Below are 23,875 nucleotides of genomic sequence, written 5' to 3' on the forward strand. Positions count from 1 at the left end.
AGGCACCCAGGCAAGGGAGCGGGGTGCAAAAGACGCCATTCTGTGGACACTGAACTGGGCTACAGCCCGCGTCCTGGACCTGAGGGCTTTGGAACTGAGATCCGGGGCACAAAATTCGGGGCGTGGGTTCTCCACAACGGTGGGGCACAAGGCAGACACAGCACCCCAAAGCCGTTGAGGTTTACCCTACCATTCCCGCTCTGTTTCCTGTCCCACGAGGTGAAAAAAAAAAAAAAAAACAGCTCCCTGAGGGCTCTAGGAGAGATCTCTGGCGCCACCTAGCGAGTTGAAACCAGCAGAGGCTCCTGGAGGAGCCAGTGGCCAGCTGGGAAGTTAGCCCACGCCAGGCCCCTGCCGACCAGTAGTCTGAGCCCACAGGGGGAGCGAGTACCCAAAGCCGGGGCAGACCAGGCGCGCAGAAGAGTGTGCCTGAGACTGGACACGCAGGGAGTGTGTCCCGCATCGCCATTTTAGAACAAGGACATTTCTTCAGTAAAGACTGCCTGCAGAAGGCTCCCTCAGGAGCCAGAGGTGAGCCGGGGAAGTTCGCCCACACCAGAACACCTCTGGCCTGCAGTCCAAGCCTAGAGGGGGAGAGGGAACCCACCGCCGGGGCAGACCAGGAGCACAGGGGAGTGTGTCCCCACATCAGCATTTTAGAACAGGGACCTTTCTTCAGTAAAGACTGCTTGAAACTGACAGATGGCTCCCGGAGGAGCCAGAGGGGAGCAGAGAAGCTCACCCAAGATGCCGGCCAGTCCCAGCAACACAGTGTCCCAACGCATACGGCAAATTAGAAAACAGACAGTAGGGAGTAGAAGAACCACACGCAACATAGCAACTCCTCAGGGAAGAAGCACACCACAAAAAGAAAACCAGCCCCCCAGATTGCAACGACAGTAACTTGGAAGAACTTCTGAGCCTTCCAGAAAGAGAATTTAAAATTGCCATGATTAAAAAAATGACAGAACTCATAAAGGAAAACAATGATAAGGGAAAAATAATCAACGATCAGAAGAATGAAATTGAGTCCCTAAAGAGGGAAGTAAAAGAAATGCAGGAGATCAAAGAATTAATGGAAGGACTAAAGAATTCTGGGAAAAGCAATGAAAGCAGAATAGATGAAATGGAAGAACGAATAAGTTCTCTTGAAGACACAGAAATAAAAAGAACCAAAACAGAAAAGGAAAGAGAAGTACGAAGGAAAAAGAATGAAGAAAGACTTCGGGAACTATCGGACACCATGAGGAAAGGAAATGTAAGAGTTATAGGAATACCAGAAGGAGAGGAGAGAGATGTAGGAACAGAGAAAATATTCCAGAAGATAATTGAAGAGAACTTCCCAAATGTGAAGGAGCTGAAAATTGATATACAAGAAGCAAGAAGAACACCAAACTTCCATGATGAAAGGAAAAATACAGCAAGACACATAATAGTGAAGCTCCCAAGAATCCAGGACAAGGAAAAAATAATGAAGCTGACAGGAGGGAAGAAACAAATAACATTCAAAGGAAAACCAATCAGGCTGACATCAGACTTCTCTGAAGAAACACTACAGGCAAGGAGAGAGTGGAGGGACATAGTCAACAGACTCCAAGAAAACAGATGTCAACCAAGAATACTCTATCCCGCAAAGCTTTCCTTCCTATATGAAGAAAGAATAAGGACCTTCCCAGACAAACAGAAACTATGGAACTTCATTACCAATAAACCCCCACTCCAAAAAATACTACAAGGAATCCTAAAGCCAGAAACTCAGAGGGACGAATAACAACGAAAGAAGGCAAGGAAAAAAAAAGATATTAAAAGAATAAATAAAATCAAAGGAAAGACAAACACAATGACAAATACAGATGCTAACATATCAATATTAACCCTAAATGTAAATGGACTAAACTCTTCAATAAAAAGACACAGAGTTGCAGCCTGGATTAAGAAACAAAACCCAACCTTTTGCTGTCTCCAGGAAACACATTTAGCTACAAAAGATAAAAATAGACTCAAAGTTAAAGGACGGAAAACAATCCTACAAGCAAATGGATCAAAAAAGAAAGCAGGAACAGCTAGCTATACTTATATCAGATAAAACAGATTTCAAACTCAAAAAAATAAAAAGGGATCCCAACGGTCACTACATTATGATCAAAGGGACAATACTTTAAGAAGAAATAACACTAATTAACATATACTCACCAAACGAAGGAGCACCAAAATATATCAGACAACTGTTGTTATCTCTGAACACAGACATCAGAGAAAACACATATGTAGTGGGAGACTTCAACACACCACTATCAACAATGGACAGATCAACAAGACAAAAAATAAGTAAAGAAACTAAAGCTCTAAATAAGGAACTAGAGCATTTGGGCTTAACAGACATCTATAGAACACTAAACCCCCCAAAAACGGAGTACACATTTTTCTCAAGCGCACACGGATCATTCTCCAAGATCGATCACATACTGGGGCACAAGACAAACATCAACAGATACACCAAGATTGAAATCATACCAACCATCTTTTCTGACCATGAAGGCATCAAGCTAGAAATAAACCATAAAAAGAAGGTAAGGAACTTTCCTACCTCATGGAGACTAAAAACCACACTACTGGAAGACAACTGGACTAATGAGGAGATCAAAGAGGAAATTAAAAAATTCTTTGAATTGAATGACAAGGAGGACACCAATATCCTAAATATATGGGAAGCAACAAAAGCAGTAATAAGAGGAAAATATATAGCAATAGAAGCTCATATCAAGAAACAAGAAAGAACTCAAAGAAACAACCTGATCTCGAAGCTCAAAGATCTAGAAAAAGAACAACAAAAAAACCCCAAAACCAGTAGAAGAAAAGAAATAATAAAAACCAAAGCAGAAATAAATGAAATTGAAACTAAAAAAACAATCCAAAAGATTAATGAAACCAAGAGCTGGTTCTTCGAAAAAATCAATAAAATAGACAAACCCCTAGCCAGGCTCACAAAGGAAAAAAGGGAGAAAGCACAAATAAACAGGATCAGAAATGAAAGAGGAGAAATCACAACGGACACAGCAGAAATAAAAAGAATAATCAGTAACTACTATGAAGAGTTGTATGGAAACAAGTTCAACAATCTAGAGGAGATGGACAAATTCCTACAACTCTACAATCACCCAAAGCTAGATAAAGAAGAAATAGAACACCTAAACAGACCAATTACAAGCAGCGAAATTGAAATGGTAATAAAAAACCTCCCGAAAAACAAAAGCCCAGGCAGGACCTGATGGATTTATAAACGAATTCTACCAAACATTCAGAGATGAATTGGTGCCTATCCTTCACAAACTCTTCCAAAAAATTGAGAAGGAAGAGACAATACCGAACACGTTCTATGAAGCCAACATTACACTAATACCAAAACCAAATAAGGACAACACAAAAAAGGAAAACTACAGGCCAATCTCCCTAATGAACACTCATGCAAAAATCCTCAACAAAATTTTAGCTATCAGAATCCAACAATGTATCCATAAGATAATTCACCACGACCAAGTAGGATTCATTCCAGGGACACAAGGATGGTCTAACATCCGAAAATCAATCGTTATCCAACACATCAACAAAAAGAAATATAAAAAAACATATGATAATATCAATAGATGCTGAGAAAGCTTTCGACAAAGTGCAACACCCATTCATGATAAAAGCCCTTGAAATTCTTGGGATACAAGGAACATACCTCAATATCATAAAGGCCATCTATGACAAGCCAACAGCCAGTATTATTCTCAATGGTGAAAAGCTGAAAGCAATTCCATTAAGATCTGGAACAAGACAAGGATGTCCACTCTCACCACTGCTTTTCAATATAATACTGGAAGTCCTAGCCAGGGCAATAAGACAAGAGAAAGACATCCAAGGAATCCAAATAGGAAAAGAAGAAGTCAAACTATCACTATTTGCAGACGATATGATATTATACATAGAGAACCCCAAAAACTCCACAGAAAAGCTAATTCAACTCATCAATCAGTTCAGTAAAGTGGCAGGATACAAAATCAACACGCAAAAGTCAGTAGCCTTCCTATACACAAACAATAAATCTGAAGAAGAAGAAATCAAAAAAACCATCCCTTGTCATTGAAACAAAAAAAATCAAATATTTGGGAATAAATCTAACAAAAGAGGTAAAGGACCTATACAAAGAAAACTATAAAACACTGTTAAAAGAAATAGAAGACACAAAGAAATGGAAAGACATCCCCTGCTCATGGATTGGAAGAATAAACATTATTAAAATGGCCATCCTACCAAAAGCAATATACAGATTCAATGCTATTCCAATCAAAATTTCAATGTCATTCTTCAAAGAAATAGAACAATTATTGATGAAATTCATATGGAATCACAAAAAACCCCGAATTGCCAAAGCTCTCCCGAAAAAGAAAGAAGGGAATGGAGGCATCACACTCCCAGACTTCAAACTATACTACAAAGTCATAATCATCAAAACTGCATGGTATTGGAACATGAACAGACATACAGACCAATGGAATCGAATAGAAAATCCAGAAATAAACCCACAGATTTATGGTCAACTAATCTTTGACAAAGGAGCAAAGACTATGCATTGGAGCAAAGAAAGTTTGTTCAATAAATGGTGCTGGGAAAACTGGGTCGCTACATGCAAAAGAATGAAGCTTGACCACTACCTCACACCATACACAAAAATCAACTCAAAATGGATTAAAGAACTAGACATAAGACCTGAAACCATAAAATATATAGAAGGAAATATAGGCGAAACACTACGTGATTTGCACATTAAAGACATCTTTACAGATACATCACCCAAAGCAGTGATAGTGAAGGCAAAGATAAACAGCTGGGACTACATCAAATTAAAGAGCTTCTGCACAGCAAAAGAGACAATAACAAAAACAAAGAGAAACCCCACCGACTGGGAGAACATTTTTGCACCCAACACTAATGATAACAGACTGATCACAAAAATCTGCAAAGAGCTGATGAGACTCAACCACAACAAAGAAAATAACCCAGTCAAAAAATGGGCAGAAGAGCTAAAAAGAAACTTCTCTGAAGAGGAAATGCAAATGGCCAACAGGCATATGAAAAAATGTTCAACATCACTTGTAATCAGGGAAATGCAAATCAAAACTACCATGAGATACCATCTTACACCAGTGAGAATGGCACATATTAAAAAAACTAGCAACAACAAATGTTGGTGAGGTTGTGGAGAAAAAGGAACTCTCCTGCACTGCTGGTGGGAGTGCAAACTGGTCCAACCACTATGGAGAGCTGTGTGGAGATTTCTGGACCTACTAAACATAGAGCTTCCATATGATCCAGCAATTCCACTCCTAGGTATTTACCCAAAGGACACAGAAACATCAATTCCAAAGAGCACCTGCACCCCTACGTTTATAGCAGCACTGTTTACAATAGCTAAGCTTTGGAAACAGCCCAAATGCCCAAAAATAGATGACTGGATCAAGAAGATGTGGTACATATATACCATGGAATATTACTCAGCATTCAAAAAAGATAAACACATGCAATTTGCAGCAACATGGATGGCGCTGGAAGGGATCATGCTCAGTGAAATAAGCCAAAATGAAAAAGAAAAATACCGGATGGTCTCACTCATAGCAGGAATCTAGAAAACTTAAATAAGGGACCAGGAAAATGAATAACTATAAGAAAGTGAAAATCAAAATCAACAAAAAACTATGAACCAGAGACACTTTTTGGGGGGTGGGGGGCGGGAGGGGAGGGATTGGGGTCAGAATGGGGGGGTTGCAATTGTATGGGGAATATAAAAATAAAATTTATTATAAAAAAAAAAAAAGATGTAAGGGACTCTGCACAACATTCATACCTCCCTTATGTGGTCTGTTTTGTCCCATTAACTTGATAAAGTCCACTTAAAGTTTTTCCGACCCTTTTCTTCCAAATCATTATTGCTTCTAGTATGTGCGGTAGTCTCTTTTTAAAGACAGTTAGAAAAATATTTGTCCCATCATAACTTTCTCTTAATAAATATCCCTTTATTCTAGTCCATTCTTAATCCCTTTTTATATAATACTGGTCTTATACACTCTTATAGACTAGTTCCTCTGGCTAAATTTTTTTTTTTTTTTTAAAGATTTATTTATTTATTTATACAAGCACTGGGTATAGTCAGAAGCACGGGAGGGTGAGAGAATTCACCAGAGCCAGAGCGGGGAGCAGAGCAGGCAGAAGGACTGAAGTACACTGCTGAGGGGAGCAGCGGGCGGCAGGAGAGGTCTGCGCGCCATGTGGGACCCTCCTCTGGTGGCCGGGGAGCAGCCGGGGATTGAACTGGCGCTGCAGAGGCTGCGGGCAGCTTTGCAACCCAGCGCTCAATCGCTGCGCCACCGGGGAGGCCCCCTCTGGCTAAATTTTGTTCCCAGAGAAATCCTAATACATAATATACAATGGAAATTTTAGTTTGTTGCGTAAACAAAGAACTATAAAACTGTCAGGGGGATTCTAATATAAAAATGATCTACTTAGCTTCTCTTTCATTATCTCTTGTGGATTGTTTCAATCAAATGCCTTGAGTATTTCATAAAACCGAAAACTGGGTAATTTTTATCTTTATGCCAGTTATCTACAAGTCCCTTAGCATTTAACAAAAATGGAATGTTACTCCTTACATCAGCTGGTTTTAAAATCCCCAGAGATCGTTTAAACATTTCAAAGGCTTTTCTTCTGTTTTGACTTATTGAGGAGTTAGGTGGGGTGAAACTATATTACACTGCCAAAATGCCAAACAAAAACATGTTCTGCCAAAAAATAATGAAGAACATAGCATTAATTATATTTTAGTTTTCAGGAAGCATTAATCACAATACAACTTTTATCTTTAAATTTTTAATGCAATAAGATTTATGACATTTGTTATTTTTGTCCATCCACATTCCAATTTTTATTTTTGTGCACCCATTATCTCATTAAGATTTTAACCAAACAGAGACTCTGAATAAAAATTAGTCAGGATGGAGAAAAGGAGTGGGTAAATTGGTATATTGTAAAAGACAATTATAAAGAAGTATACTCTGAAGGACAAATCTGAACTTTTAATAGTGGACTTTATATAGTATATACAGATTTTTATTTAAATGATGCACATATGAAAGTTATATACTTATATAATGCAATGTCACTTTACCAAAAAAAAAAAAAAATTAAACAAAACAAAAAGCATCACTATCTTCGAGAATTGTATAGATATAAAAAAAAAAATGTTGAAGAAAACATCAATTGAAAGAAAATATGCTTAGCCCATAGAGAGGCAAAATAAGGGAGATTTAAACAGCGTTATTCCTTAAATAGTATAGAGAGTATTGTTTTCAAAGTTATAAGTATTAGGGGGCCTCCCTGGTGGTGCAAGCGGTTAAGATACAATCTATGAAGTAGTCCACAGCCTCTACAGCACAAGTTCGATTCCCGGCCGGCCAGGGAGCAGCCCACATGGTGCAGCAGACCTCTCCTGACTCGCCCCGCTGCTCCCCTCAGCAGTGTACTTCAGTCAATCTACCTGTTCTGTTCCCCACTCTGTCTCTGGTGAATCCATTAACCCCCTGCACCTCTGGCCTGTACACCCCAGCTCTTGTATGCATAAATAAAAATATATCTTTAAAAAAAAAACAAAGTATTAAGCATTTGACCTTATGCAAACTTACCCAACTAAAAAGTCTATAAGGACGAATTTCCAAAGTTTGTAGTCATTATGAATAAAGTACTTAAACTACTTTTAATCAAAGAACTGAATTATAATAGCTGGATACTCTAGAATAACTTGAATGAGTCTCTTAATGTTACTGAGAAATAGAATCTTTTAATAACTAAAGAAAACAATGACTCATTTTTGTTTTCCCCAGCCACACTCACTTCAAAGTTCTCAGCAGTCTCTAAAGCTTATTTATGAGCTAGCAACAAACAAAATACAGCTCAATGCTAAAGCCGCTGTTCCTGCAATAGATCCTAAACTTCACTGTAACAGTGCTGCATGGACCAAGATAAAAATAGTAACCTAAGAAGAGTATAACTAAAGATCTTAACTCCAGGCTCAAGTTTATCAGTCACCAATGAAACATACATAACCTGAAGATAAACTAAGTATTAAGAATTGCTAAGTATGAGGAAAACACAGCTATATGACTCATTTATTCCCATTTGCTCAGCTCAGAGAAATACATAAACAGATGCTCATAAATTCAATTCACAATAAAATAAATATTCTGACAATCAGGAGTCCTAAAGAGGCATATTACTGTCCCAACAACCATTCCATACAGGACTTGAAACTCTAAGATAAGTAAATGATTTTCAGATGACATCTTAGAAATGGTAAAAAGTCTTACAGTTCCAATCTATTTTCTTATCAAAATCACCTAGGAATCTCCTCCAAACTACAGATGCCCCAGGATTATCTCTGAAGATGAAGTCCTGGCATTGATTTAAAGCTTTCCAAGTATAAATAAATAGTTTCCAAGTGATCCTGAAGTAGTCATAAACTACTTTCACCTGAGAATTAAACTCCTATCAAGAGGGATTCTTTTTTAACATAAAAAGCAGAAAAGAGGCAAAACCATTTATCATAATTTCTAAATCTCTTTTGCTGATGTTGATTTGGAATGACATACAATTCTTTTGTTTAGCTGAATGACGGTCAGATTTGGAACCCAAGTTCTAGGCTTCTTTTCAATGTTGATATGCAAATACCCCACTCTGGTACAATATTCAACCAAAATCTACTGAGTATCCCTATGTTGAGCGTTTTTTTAGGAATGGCACTGAAAAGGATTATTAAGCCTTGGTGTCAGGCCCCACAGAACATGTAATCTAGGAGGAGAGAGACATGGAAATTTATTAATCCAAAATAACAGGATAAAAACTATGTTAAAAACATTAATAAAACACTGTGGGATCAAAAAAGGCTAGTAATCAAATTTATGCAGAATAAACAAATCTAGTAACCTCTAGTATTGAGGACTATTTGTCAAGTTAATACTGTAGGCAGAAAGAAGAAAAAAGTATTTAAAGGGGAGGATGGTGCAAAGTGGGAGTTTGTCAGGCACAAACTGATTGGGAAACAACAAGTAAACATTGAGTTTCAGGAAATGACAAAGTATCAACATATCTTCACATTATTGGAACTATTTTAAAAATAATAATTTTATTTTATTCAAAAAAAAAAAACTTCCTGAAAACTAACTTTATAGCCACAAAATGTTTAGATTCGAAATGACATAGATAATTATAAGGATTTATTCAAATTCAACCTTCTGTTGGTTTATTAAGTCCACAGCTAAAGTTTCTGTTGATATCCTAAGCCTTAAGAGGAAATCAGAGCAGCTTTCACAAAACAGTCTAGAAATTTGTCATGAAGGGACTGTCCTATGAGTGCTAAAATTGCCACCAAATTATCTGTGCAGGAGGAAATGATCCATAGAAAGTTTTCCAGGAATGTTAGGTCTACAAAATTAGTAATAAAGAAGCTAACTAATGCTTTAGATGAGCCTTCCATGTCGACACCTCCATAGAAAATATTAATATAGGCAACACTAACAAGGTAAACAGTAATCCTTTAGATCTCAGCTTAAATCTCATTTCCTTAGAGAAGTCTTTCTTGTCTTCAAATAACCTGTAATGCATTCTCCTAGTCTCATGTACTTTCATATAACAACTATTAAATATATGAATGAATAAGTGAGCAATGTCTAACATTCAAGGATGACCTAGTATTACTTGTACTGAAAAAATACTTTTGCTAAGTAGTTAGACAATTGGTAAATTAGGCCATTAAGTATCACTGAAACTAAATTTCAATACTTTCTATGTATTTATTAGCAATGAATAAAAGAATAAAAGACATAACTTCTGTCTTAAGGAAGTTCTGTAACCACAGCATTCTACTCTGATCTTTAAAGAATACCTGACATTTTTAGCCACTGGTCCACACACAGTCTTGCTGCTTCTGTGTCGGAATGTCCTCGAATAAATTCCAATTCTTGTAAGCCGTGTGCATGCTGAAAATCAATTTTTTCCTAGATATTAAGAAAAAAATCAATTAATCTATGATTCCTAAAACTTAAGTTTTCTTGAAAAACAATTTGGCACATCTGTGATCAGAAAATAATGATTATCCTTTACCCGTAGAACTATATATCTAGAAACATATTCCAAGGAGGTAAGTCAAAACAGAGGTTCATTTCTAAAGTGTTGATCCCAATATTATCTATATTTGTACAAAGTTCACTACAACTTACATATCTATCAAGAGGATACTGTCATAGTAAATTATGAGGGACCTCCTGGTGGCACAGGGGTTAAAGACAGTGCTATCAAGCTACCACCAGCCACTGCAGCATGCGTTTGATCCCGGCCAGGGAGCTAACCCACATGGCATCAGCAGACCTCTCCTGTCTCGCCCAATGTTCCCCTAAGAAGTGTATTTCAGTAGATCTGCCTGTCCTGCTCGCCACTCTCTCTCTGGTGAATCCTCTCAGCACCTCTGGGCTTATACCCCAGTTCTTATATGCATAAATAAATCTTTCTTTAAAAAGCAAATTATGGTGGGCCTCCCTGGTGGCGCAGTGGTTGAGCGCTGGGTTGCGAAGCTGCCTGCAGTCTCTGCGGCGCCAGTTCGATCCCCGGCTGCTCCCTGGCCACCGGAGGAGGGTCCCACATGGCAGGCAGACCTCTCCTGCCACCCGCTGCTCCCCTCAGCAGTGTACTTTGGTCCTTCTGCCTGCTCTGCTCCCCGCTCTGGCTCTGGTGAATTCTCTCACCCTCCCGTGCTTCTGACTGTACCCAGTGCTTGTATAAATAAAAAAATCTTTAAAAAAAAAAAAAGTAAATTATGGTATGCACATTTGATGAAAATCATAAGAAATGTTAATCAACATTTTCAATTAAGTTGGAATATACTTTTGACATCAAGGAAGTCACCAAGTAGTATTAAACAAATGAAACCAAATAAAATAAAGATAATTTCAAACTTTATGGCACTGTATCTGCTGTGAAGAGTGGAAAAGGCTGAAAATAAACATATCAATATCAATGGATATATATATACACACATATGGGAATGGAAATATGTGTCTACATTCATTTTTAAACTTTCATACATTTTTTCAAATATAGCCTTAAGTATACAGAATTCTAATAAATACTTGATCAGTAAATAGTATTAATAAGAACAGACATTCATTAGCATTTAATATGTGCTTCCTAAGTCCATATAGAGTATTACTGCCATTTAGATTAAGGTTTAGCAAACTTTTCCCTAAAATGCCAACCAGTAAATATTTTAGGTTTTACAGGTTTTCATAGTTACTATTTCAACTTCTTAACTCCACTGTTACAGCATGAAAGCATCCATAGATAATACGTAAACAAAAAAACATGACTATGATCCAGTAAAACGTTACTTGCAAAGACAGACAGCAGTGATGATCAGGACTGCTAAAATCTCTAATTCTATCTAAGTTATATGACCTATAAATCAATTTGCATATTCTCTAGTCATGTGGTATACAACAACACTACCACTCACCAGGTGCATTTTAGATTTAATTCTCACAGTGTCTATGAAGCAGGCACTATTTTTATTCCCATTTTATGATGGTAAACCTGAGGTACAGAAATTTCAAAGAAATTGCCCAAGGATTTATAACAATGCCAGGATTTAAACTCTTCACAATTTGAGTCTGGAATCCATGCACTTAACCAGGACACCAAAAAAAGATTTTTTTGTTCTTAAAAACAGATCTCACAAAGTCATGAATGCTGGATTTGCAAAATAAGAGCCAGAGTAATGCATGGCCTAGTTAGCAATATAACAGAATCTTCTATTAGGATGGGTTGAAGTGCTGGGACCGAACATGGGAAAGGTTTTAAAGAATTTAATCTGAAAATACTTCACAACATTGTTGAAATTATGGCCATAGAATACTAATTCTCAAATATATTACTATGCTTTATACATATTTTAAGATATATCTGTAACCAAATTAATTTTTAAAAAACTGGTTTTAACACAAAGTTTTTCAGGGTTTTTGTAGATAGAAGTTGTTAAAAGGTTATTTCCTACCAAAATGAGCCAGTTCACTTTGTTGGCTAAAATCATTCATCCCCAAATTACACTTTTTCTGTCACAAAGTTTTTGCCACAAATTTTTAGTATTACATTCCTTCTTGCAAGTGATCTTAATTCCTGAATAAGCAAATGTGGCAGGTGATCAAGAAGACAGCATAATACATTAACTCTGAAAGAGGTATATCCAGTGACAATGTTAATGAACCTTTTTTTTTTTCCTTTAAAACTTCTCCATGACAAAAGACAGGTAACCCATTTTAGCAGTGAAGACACGAACAATTCACAAAAGCCTAGAATAGTAACTGGAAGACATTTTCTACTATATCAACTTTCAGTCAGTTATAACCCACCAGAATTCTTTAAAAATTATTTTGGAGCCTCCCTGGTGGCGCAGCAAGTTGAGCGCAGCGCTGTGAAGCTGTCCGCAGTGCAGGTTCAATTCCTGGCTGAAGCTTCCATAGTGCAGGTTCAATTCCTGGCTGGCTAGGGAGATTCCCACATGGCACGGCAGACCTCTCCTGGTCTCACCCACTACTTCCCTCAGCAGTGCATTTCAGTTAGTCTGCCTGTTCTGTTCCCCACTGTCTCTGGTGAATCCTCTCACCCTTCCACACCTCTGGCCTATATATACCCCAGCTATTGTATAAATTAAAAAAATAAAATAAAATAAAATAAAAATTTTGATTTCAGTTTTATCATCTTCCTTCCTTTTTTCTTTGCTTTTTCTTTTCTATCATCTAATTATCCATAAAAGGAACCACACAGGAAAAAAAAGTCATGAATACTAAGCAATCAATGAGCTACAGCATGTGTGAGTTACTTTTTCCCTTAGAGAAAATAAAATCTAGATAAATTTATTCTTAACAATTAGTTACCAAAACTTTCAAAATTAAAAAAAAATTTAATATACAGGTACAGTATTTAATGCAATGAATGAATATATACATCAGTGGAAGTTAAAACTATCCTTGAGAAAAACCTAATTGGCATGGAGACCATATAATTCTGAATTCTACAACAGCCTTGATAAATTCTTTTCACTCTTGTAATAGAGTAACCAGAAACTCTCAATTGCTCATTTTCTTTGAGAAATACCATGGTTTTTAATTCACCAAAATAAAATCCACAAATAATTCTGTTTTTTATCTCCCTATAAATGTATTTGATCAGAAATGAACACATTTTAAAAAATGTAAAAAGCTATCAAATTATTACTACACTGATATGATTCCTAGGTTCCATGACAAACTTGGATTTAATTACATATTTTAATTTATTTTTTAAAATTTATTTATGCACACAAGAACGGGGGCGGGGGGGGTAACAGCCAGAGGTGCAGGGGTGAGAGGAGTCACCAGAGGCAGAGTGAGGAGCAGAATAGGTGGGTCTACTGAAATACACTGCTGAGGGGTGCAGCAGGCGAGACAGGAGAAGTTTGCTGTGTCATATGGGTCACCATCCTGGTCAGGGATCAAACTGGTACTGCAGTAACTGCCAATTGCTTCATAGTGCTGATGCTTAACCCCTTGTGTCACCAGGGAAACCCTTATTTATTTATTTATTGAGAGATTTATTTATTTATACAAGAACTGGGGTATAGGCCAGATGCGCAGGAGGATGAGAGGATTCACCAGAGACAGAACGGGGAACAGAACAGGCAGACTGACGAAATACACTGCTGAGGGGAGCAGGGGGCAAGACAGGAGAGATTTGCCACGCCATGTGGGATTCTCGCTGGCCAGCTGGGATTGAACCCGCACTGCAGAGGCTACAGACAGCTTCACAGTGTGGCACTCAACCTCTTGTGCCACCAGGGAGGCCCCCCTTATTTATATTTAAAAGATTTATTTATGCATACAAGAACTAGGGTGTAAGCCAGAGGTACGGGGATGTAAGTTAGAGGACTCACCAGAGAGAGTGGGGAGCAGAACAGGCAGACTGACTGAAATACACTGCTGAGGGGAGCAGCAGGCGAGACAAGAGAGGTCTGCACCATGTGGGTTGCTCTCTGGTCAGCTGGGAGCTAACTCATGCTGCAGTGGCTGGCAATAGCTTGACAGCACTGTCTTTAAGTCCTGCGCCACCAGGGAAGTCCATTAAGTATTTTTAAATGAAAGTTACCCCTTATAACTTTATTGTAAACAACTCTGTAATTCAGTAAAACACCAATTAAAATAGCCACATACCCTGAATGCTCTATTCTTCTCTTCTTTCTGTTGCTTCTCCACTTCAACATGGCGGGCCAGACGAGCCAGAGTTAAAGCAACTTTATCCTTCTGATGGTCAAGATAGTCTTTATGCTTAACATTATCCTACAATTGAAAAAAACAATTTTCATTCCTTTTTACTATAAAAATAATATACATCCTTTTATTAAAGAGTACTTGTATTAAAGAGGCATTTACTTTTATCATCCAATTTTTAAGAATTTGTCTTTCATATATAAATTTTTTTAAGATTTATTTGATTTATTTATGCACACAAGAACTGGGGTGAAGGCCAGAGGTGCAGGGGGGTGGTGCAGAGGATTCACCAGAGACAGTGGGGAAACAGAACAGGCAGATTGATGAAATACACTGCTGAGGGGAGCAGTAGGCAAAGACAAGAGACATTTGCCTCGCCATGTGAGTTAGTTCCCTGGCCTAGAATCGAGGATCGAACTAGCAGCAGTGGTTGGTGATAGCTGATAGTACTGGTATTTTAACCCCTGTGCCACCAGGAAGGACCCTTTTTTATGTTTTATGTAGTATTTTGTGGGTGAGCCAATCATCTACCAGCATCTTTGGGTTAAAAAAAAAAAAACTAGCTGCTAGGACATTTATCATCTTTATTGATTTTATAATCATTAATCATCTGGACATTAGAAAGTTTTGGGTTTCTTTCCTCTGAATCATACAGTAATAGTCTCAAAATACTAGTCCTTTCTCCAAAACATCTATTTGGCTCTGCTTTTTCACAAGTGCCACAAACATATTTACATAAGAGAAATTATTGATTAAAAAAAATAGACATAACTTCTGGTTTCTGGAATATGACAAGAGTTTAGAAACTGCCATTCCAACCTAACAATAAATAAAAACCTAAATAAACTGAAAAGCCAAACCTCTTCTTATATTTGTGAAGGAAGAAAGATCCCAGTGGAAACCAGTAACATAAAAATTAGAGCAAGAGACAGTACAGAAAAATCACAATTTAGTAGAGCTGAAACCCATAAATGAAAACATCAATGGGAACTAGCATTGAGTAGGAAAACTACTGTAATTGATTAACTGCTGGAGGCACAGTGGAAAAGCCAAACCATTAAAAACTCAGGTAGGGCAGCTCTATTGCCCTCCCATCACGCCCCTGCTCCCCTCACCCCTCCACCCCGGTCCACTATGCAGGTGTTTCTTTTCACCAACCTTCTCCCTTTACAAAGCACTGTTTATAGGCAGCTCTCCTCCCAAGATTGCCTGTGTTTATGCAGGCATCTCTGTTAGCAAACCTGTTCCTTTCACAGGCAGCTCTTTCTGCCCATTTGTATCTGTATGAGCGTCCTGACTTTTCTTTCCTTTTTTATAACAAACCTGTCCTGAATTTAAAAAAAAAAAAAAAAAAACCAACAACTCCTCAAGGGGGATCCACACATAGGATAAACCTATTTTTTTTTTTTTAACCTCCAGGAGCTATATCATGTTGTTATAGTGCAGACTGGAGAAAAGTCCCCTTGTACTTCTAGCAATGAATAGGCAAAGAAAGTATCTTGAAATATACAATATCATTTTGTTCTTATCAAGGTTTACCCTCCTCAAGAGAAACTATTTTATTGAAACTCAACCTTATGGAGTTTTATCAGAGCCTAACTGTACTGGGAGAAGGAAAACACCCAGTCCCAACTCCATCTGGCCACCCTGTCTCACTTGAGGGATATAAGAAGAAGCATTGTGAAGTTCAGCCCATGGGCACGGGCTCATCAGACTGAGAGTTAATCAGAGTACTACAGACTGCCATCTCTTACCTCATACCTTACCATTACATTGCTGAAGGCCTACATATTACAATTCCTTTCACCCAGTATATCATGTCCACCTTTCAACAAGATTTTAAAGCCCACTAAAAGGCAAAAAAAAGTTTGAAGAGACAGAGCAAGCAACAGACATGGAAGGGATGTTGGAATTATTAGACCTGGGACTTAAAACAATTATGATTATCATGCTAAGAACGCTAATGAATAAAAAGACAACATACAAGAAAATAAATGTGTAATGTAAACAATAGAGATGAAAATGCTAAGAGGAAGCCAAAAAGCAATGCCAGAAGTCAAAAACAGTTTAAGAGAAATGAAGAATGCCTTTGATGGGTTCATTATTAGACTGCATAGAATCTGCAAAGAATACGCACTTGAGAGTTATGTCAACAGAAATTTCCAAAACTGAAAACCAAAGAGGAAAAAAAAAAAAAGATTAAAAAAATAAAAGAGAATATTCAAGGACTGTGGGACAACTACAAAAGATATATGCATAGGGTCTTCCTTGTGGCGAGAGGGGTGAAGTCTCAGCACTATGATGCTATCAGCAGCCGCAGCAGCAATAAGTTTGATTCCCTGCCAGGGAGCTAACCACATGGCACAGTAGACCTCTCCTGTTTTGTTCACTGCTCCCCTCAACAGTAGATCTGCCTGTTCTGCTCCCCACTCTGTCTCTGGTAAATCTGCTCACCCTCCTGCACCTCTGGCCTATACCACAGCTCTTGTATGCATAAATAACTAAATCTTAAAAAAAAAAAAAGATATGCATAATGAAAACATCAGAAAGAGAAGGAAAAGAAGAAATATTTGAAGCAAAAACTGAAAATTTCTCTAAATCATTGTCAAACATAAAAGCAAAAACTGAAAATTTCTCTAAATCATTGTCAAACATAAAAGCACAAACTAAAGTATCTCAGAGAATACCAAACAGAATAGATGCAAAAAATAAATAAAAATATGTAGCCGTGCCATAAACTCAGAAAATCACGAAAGAATAAATTTTGGATAGAAAAAGTCTCATCTATTAAGGAGTGAGATAAGAATTGTACGACATTTCAGAAAACATACAAGCAAAAAAAAAAAAAAAAAAAAACCATTTAAGTGAAATAAATGTTGAGAGGGAAAAGACCTACAAACCTAAAACTCTATAAACTGTAAAATTATCAATCATAAAGAGGAGAGGAAAAGACTTTCTCAAACTAACAAAAATTTAAAGAATTTTTTACCTACATTTGCCCCGCATGGAAAGCAAAAGATTTCCCAGAGATAAGAAAAATATGGGTCAAAAACTTGGATGCATGTAAAGAAGAGCATCAGAGAGTAAGTGACCATAAACTGAGAACTTTTTTTCGTATTCTTAATTGCACTAATAATCTGTTCAAAATAACAGCAGCAGTGCATTTCATTTTGTGTGTGTGTATGCTAGCGTATAAATTAAATGGATGAGAGCAATGATATAGGGGTAAGGAATATTTTCTTGCTGTACAGTATGTGCACTACCTTTTAGTATATTGTTATTGGAAAGTGACTCTGAATTAATTAATGTATATTGCAATGGTTCTGAAACAATACAACACTGGGAAAAACAGGGATCATTAATCCTAAAACACACATTAAGGGTTTTATACATCCTGTCACACAGATCTTATTTTGCACAAAAGCATAACAAACAAAAAAAAAAAATGGTTAGCTTAAGTCCTGAATCTTCCCTGGAGCAAACAGTATTTCTTTTTAATCGTTGTTTTTAGGGATCCAAACCTTTCTGTTCTGCCATGTTGATAACAAGCAATTTGAAGAATTAGTTTGTTTAGGAATATAAACTTTAAATTACCAAAATGTGAGGAGGGAAAATGTATTGCATGCCATCTTGTAACGGATCCATCTGCAGAACTAAAATTATGGCATTGTCAGGAACATGAACAAAATAAACTGATTTCAGGCTAGATGAAAGTCAAAAGTTTCCTGTAGAAGATGAAAAGGGGTCACTGTTCTTAGGTTTGGGAATTTCTACCATCCTGTTAATACAAAATGATTACAATATGAAACCACAAAAACCTAGACTGCTCTGGATTTGCCAATATCCCCCAGAACATGTGTCTTAAATAAGCATATTGGTCCTTGGATCTTTCCTAAGATACAGGATTTTAGAAACATAAAATTCAAGCTATAAGTGGAATTGGCTCTCAATGATAATGAATTTAAAGTTTCATTTCGAATGTCAGCAGTTACAGGATCACCCTGGACTAATTTCTGTATTAAATTCTCTTAAAGAATAATACTGAAAAGTCCATAATGATAGCAAACAATCAGCAAGAAAATGCTATGCACTCAGTTATTTAGGGGGAGCAGCATAGCAAAGTCTATTTTATATACGAGGGAGGGGGGCGTCTGTACTTAGATTTCTCTCTGCATCAATTTTTCTTCCGACCCTCTCCTTTCTTATAGAGGAAGTTGTGTAGGTCTTAAAACTAAGGACGAGCCTCCCTGGTGGCGCAAGGGGTTAAGACGCAACCTATGAAGCTGTCCACAGCCTCTGCAACACAAGTTCAGTCCCTGGCTGTCCAGGGAGCAACCCACATGGCGCAGCAGACCTCTCCTGACTCGCCCACTGCTCCCCTCAGCAGTGTACTTTGGTCAATCTGCCTGTTCTGTTCCCCACTCTGTCTCTGGTGAATCCTCTCTCCCTCCCCACCTCATCCCAGTTCTTGTATGCATAAATAAATAAATCTTAAAAAAAAAAAAAACAACACTAAGAAAAATGTCAAGCCAGAAACAGTATAAAAAGGCCAGTTCTGTTTTCATCAGCAGGAATTTTTTTTTAACTAAAACAATAGTTTTTAAAATGGGTACCACAATTGTGGTTACACAGTCTAACACACCAAAAAAAAAAAAAAAAAAAATCTGTGGATGATCAGCAGTTAGGTTATAAATATGGGTAACAATGGGTACAGGAAGAAAAGCTGTTCCAGAACCTCAGGAGCCAGATATTACGGCCTTCTTCCTGTGATGTTCTACTCATTCTGGCCAGTGAATTCTTATATTATCAAGTATATCTTTTTACATTTTTATTTAAAACTTTTAAGTAAAACTATATAAAGCAAATTTGAGTGTCCTAAAAATGACACTGATTAGGAATACTGGTTAAATCTGAGCACACAAACCATGTAAGTATATAATGTGAAAGCAAGAGAAAGTCTTTTGTTCTAGAGAACAATTTTTATCTTTTAATGTAATGTAGTGGAGTTATAGCAAATTTTTCAAGTCTGAAAATAGGGTATAACCTGGATAGGAAAAGAAGAGGGCTTGCTTGAATTACATAAAATCTGGAATAGTGGGATTCAGTGGGTGAAACTAATGGAAAAGGAAAACCAGATAGATTCTTTTGTAAAATAAGAGCATTTTTGGAATGTAACTAGTATCCGTGGGCACCCTCATTTAAGAGGACACTATTTCAAGCTACTGAAGGTAGCTTGAAACTTAACCTTGTGAAAAACTAGCTGCAATGTTCTGATTTTTCTTTTTATTACAGACTTAATATCTACTTCAAACTTGAAATTAGTTCAGTTGAACTTGAAACCAGTTCCATGAAATATCAAATCACATTCAGTAAGAATTTCACTTATATGAAATTTACCCCAAAGTAATTAATACTTTCATTTACTAATCAAGTTAAATGAGCTAGTCAAGATTTCCTGGAAAGTTAAAATTTCTAACACTGCTGTGAAAGTGATCTGCTATGTGAACCATAAAGGATACAAAACCGTGAAATAGACAAATTAATGATGACACAAAATCCCACTAATGAACAAAGTTATAATCTGTATATATTAGTGTCTTTTTCTCTATCACTTACATTAAGTGAAAATGATTCCATTTTTATATAAATAGGTAAGTAAAATCTAGGCTATAAATAAAAGTTGTGTTGAGTTTTTTCCTTATCTACAGTTTCTAATTTTTCATCTTCAGTGTAAATAATAAAAACTATTAATGAAATTTCTGTTATTAGTGACCAAGACTGTACAGGCGGAAAGTATTACTGATCTCACTGTTATGTATGAGACTGTAATTTAGGTTACTGATTTATAACATAAAAATGTGTAACATCTATCTTTCACAAACACAGGAAATTTATATCTAAATGGAACATACTCTATTAGTAAATTTTATTTAACTCTCCTCCCCCAGATTTTTGTTTGTAGCAGTATTATGAGAGTATTATACTATTTTCCAAAGCTGATAAAAATAGTTATGAACAAGAATTAGGGTAAGTCATTTCCAGGTCAATAGCCTAATGGCTGCTGGGAAGTAACTTTTAGTTTTGATGTAAAGCACCATTATCACTTTAACGCTAACACATACTTTAAAATGTTTTTCTTTAATTACATGAGCTTTTTAAAAAATCCCATAGCACTAAGTACAGATTTATATTCTGAAATAAAGTTAAAATATTAAAAGTAGTCAAGGGCCTCCCCCATGGCGCAATGGGTTGAGCACAGCGCTGTGAAGCTGTCCACAGCCTATGAGGGGCCGTTTCGATTCCCGCCCAGCCCAGGCAGATTCCCACATGGCCCGGCAGACCTCTCCTGTCTCGCCCGCTGCTCCCCTCAGCAGTGTGTATTTTGGTCCTTCTGCCTGTTCTGCTCCCTGCTCTGTCTCTGGTGGATTCTCTAATTCCCTCCCGCACCTCTGGCCTGTACCCCAGTGCTTGTATAAATCAATCTTTAAAAAAAAGTCAAATTAATGGTGATATTTAAAAAATACTCAATATTTAATAAATTAAAAAGGAGGACCTTTCTGGTGGCGCAGTGGTTAAATTCTCAGCACTATCAAGCTATCCCCAGCCAGAGAGCTAACCCCAGCCAGGGAGCTAACCCACATGGCACAGGAGACCTCTCCTGTCTCGCCCTTAGCCATATATTTCAGTGGGTCTGCCTATTCTGCTCTTTACTCTGTCCCTGGTGAATCCTCTCACCCACCCTTCTCTGGCTTACACCCCTGTTCTTAATGCATAAATAAATCTCTAAAAAAAAATTTACTAGAACCTGAATTTCTGTGTCAGATAAACGCATACTTAAATGACTTCACAGGTGAACTTTTAAAATTCATCTCCAAATGCCTCTTTTTGGAACCGTTTACTCTCAGTCAAGTATCATGGTTTAGGAGGGTAAGAGTCATAGGATTGCCAATTAACTGACTTCATTATTGAATGCATTTTTTAAGAAGGTAGTACCACAAATAAATTTTTCAATTAAATATAGGCAGCTTTCACTTTTTATTCATTTGCTATATTGAGGTCACTTCTTACTGCCGTAACTATCTAAACCAATTTTCGAGAAATAGTTGCCAAGATGAAGTTTAAAAAAATGTAGAAATGAAGCAAGAATTCTGCTTTTTGTAAAGCATTGTCTTTGAAAAACAGGGTTTGCTTCAAAAGTTAATATTTTACAATAGCCTATGGCTTATATCACTGTGGCTTCTTTATAAACAAAGATTAACACTTTAAAATCATTACTAATCTCTAAAATGCATTTTAGTACTTAACTAAAAGTTCCCATTAGGCATTTTCTACGTTACTTTTTTAATGGAAATACTGATATAGTCACTGGACATCTCTCCAAAATGGAGTAATTCAGTGACATGTAGTATACAGTGATATAATCTAGGAGAAAGCATTCTGTAAAAATAGTTATCCAGAAGTTAACATGACAACCCAGGTCCCTGACTGTCCAAAGGCACTTTTTGGCTACTGAGAAAAGTCAGCAATAAGTAATAAAATTTGTGGGAGGTAGAGAGTAAAGCATAGGGAGGGGGGATAAATATAGACCAAACCAAGGTAAAATTTATTGTTGTATGTCTTCCTGAATGCCAGCAAGCCTTGATTACTCAGAGTGGTACCAAATGAAGAATGACCATTCCTTTCCTCTTTATCTTCTATATAAGGGACTCAAGGTTCAAAGAAATCTCAGAGGTAACCAAAAGTTATTTCCTTCTGAGAGCCTGATTTGAACAGAATTCATTAAACTGCATTCATTACTCCATACAAAATCAAGTTTAGAAGTCTGTTTATCACTTCCCAATTAAGGGTTTGGTCCATAGTTTGCATGAATTTGCACTCCCAGTTGTTTACCAGGTGCTTCTTTGGCACAACTTGTAACTCAAATCATACCCCAAATAACATTTTGAAAAGCAACAATTTTCTCAAGAATTTTGTATTCAAATACAGATAGAGCAGAAGAGATAAACACGGCAAAGCAGTACAATATTTATTTACCATCTCTAGCAGCAAAGCATTGGAACCAGGAAACAACCCTTTTGTACAAAGCAATCTCCTTCCCACCCCCAACTAGTTATTGTTTACAATTACAAAGTACACAGAACATGTCTTATATGAACAAATTTAAAAACATACATACAGCTACATCCCATTCCATAAAGTATTTTACTCATTTAAGAAGGCTAGTACCACCAAACCTGTGAAATACAATTCTTCTTGCATTGTCTTTTGGGTAAATTGCCAATATTATTTATAAAATCTCCTAGGGAAAATGTCTTTGATTCAACACAGGGAGAATATATGTATTTATATTCAGTACCACCACACAGTTATTAAAAACCTACCAATGTGGAACTTAAAAGAAGTTTCAAATATCTCTGAAAGTGAAATTGTGACTTCCTAGTCCTTAGTTGCCATTGTTCTATCTCTGGTACAGAAAGAAAAAGGATGAATTAAGGAGACAGAGAAGGTTAAAGTGGCAACAGCAAGAAAGAACTCAAACCAGAGGTAAAAACAAACAGGAACTAAATGTGGTTTGGGTGCTGCTGGAGGTACAACTGGTACAAGATTCACAGGTCTTCACATCATCTCCAAACTTCAATGAAACATCTTTTAAAATATCTCCATTTTCCCCAAGTCATAAGCCAAATTATCTGTAAGCCAAGGGGAAAGTAGCCAAACTTAGCTACACTGAGCACACACTGCTAAAAAGTTGTCCTGAAGTAGGCAACTGTATACACAAAATGGGATGTCACACTCCTGTTAAAGGTGTACATCAATGAGAGCATCCCTTTGGTTCAGTTTGGGGAAAACAGAATTGTTATAGCTGTCCATAGTGGACCATGGTACTCAAACTTGGTATCCTTTGAATAGGTAGGAACCAATACATTTTCATGGATAATCCTCCTTCAAACACCTCGAATTCTATACCCATAAAAGGTGTTCCTTACCAATTCTAAAGCCAGACACATGTTCCCCCACATCTTTGCACACACAGATTTCCTTTATCTGAATGCCTGGTTCCTGTTTCTACCAATCCAACTCCTTCCTAATCATGCTCCCAACCTCATCTCAAGCATTTGATAAGAAAAGCTTACCTGACCCCTCCTCTAGATGACTCCCTTTTATTCCAACTCATCTCAGGCATTCCTCCAAACAGGACAAGTATATTGTACTGGTATTTCTTTGTTTTCTTAAGAGACTATACTATCTCCTATTATCGCCCAGTATCCCCAGATCTTCCTCAATGCCTGCCTACACAAAACAAGTATTTAAAAAGATGTCTGATAAATGAAAGATTACTTTCAACATAGACACAAAATGACAAAATACCATCAAAAATCGTATACACTTACCTATATACCCTAGCTTTTCATTCTACATTCTAAAATTTCTTTCTTGTTTATTATAAGCATTTCTTAGCTTGCACTTGAGAAATTATTTTACTTTAATGTCTT

General features: G+C 37.0%; 1 protein-coding gene across 3 annotated transcripts in view; it reads right to left on the reverse strand.

Moving 5' to 3' along the window:
- LOC311167878 (E3 SUMO-protein ligase ZNF451) overlaps positions 1–23,875 on the reverse strand; it is a gene marked incomplete at both ends in the record, with an annotated part of 78,528 nt that overhangs the window by 35,907 nt on the left and 18,746 nt on the right. For all 3 annotated transcript variants that reach the window (XM_084229033.1, XM_084229032.1, XM_084229031.1), the window contains 2 exons: positions 9,974–10,085; positions 14,325–14,450. In XM_084229033.1, coding sequence (XP_084085159.1) covers positions 9,974–10,085; positions 14,325–14,450 — 238 coding nt within the window. The remainder of the gene's footprint in view (positions 1–9,973; positions 10,086–14,324; positions 14,451–23,875) is intronic.

The sequence above is a fragment of the Talpa europaea genome (assembly GCF_964194135.1).
Source record: "Talpa europaea genome assembly, chromosome: 2".
Lineage (NCBI taxonomy): Eukaryota > Metazoa > Chordata > Mammalia > Eulipotyphla > Talpidae > Talpa > Talpa europaea.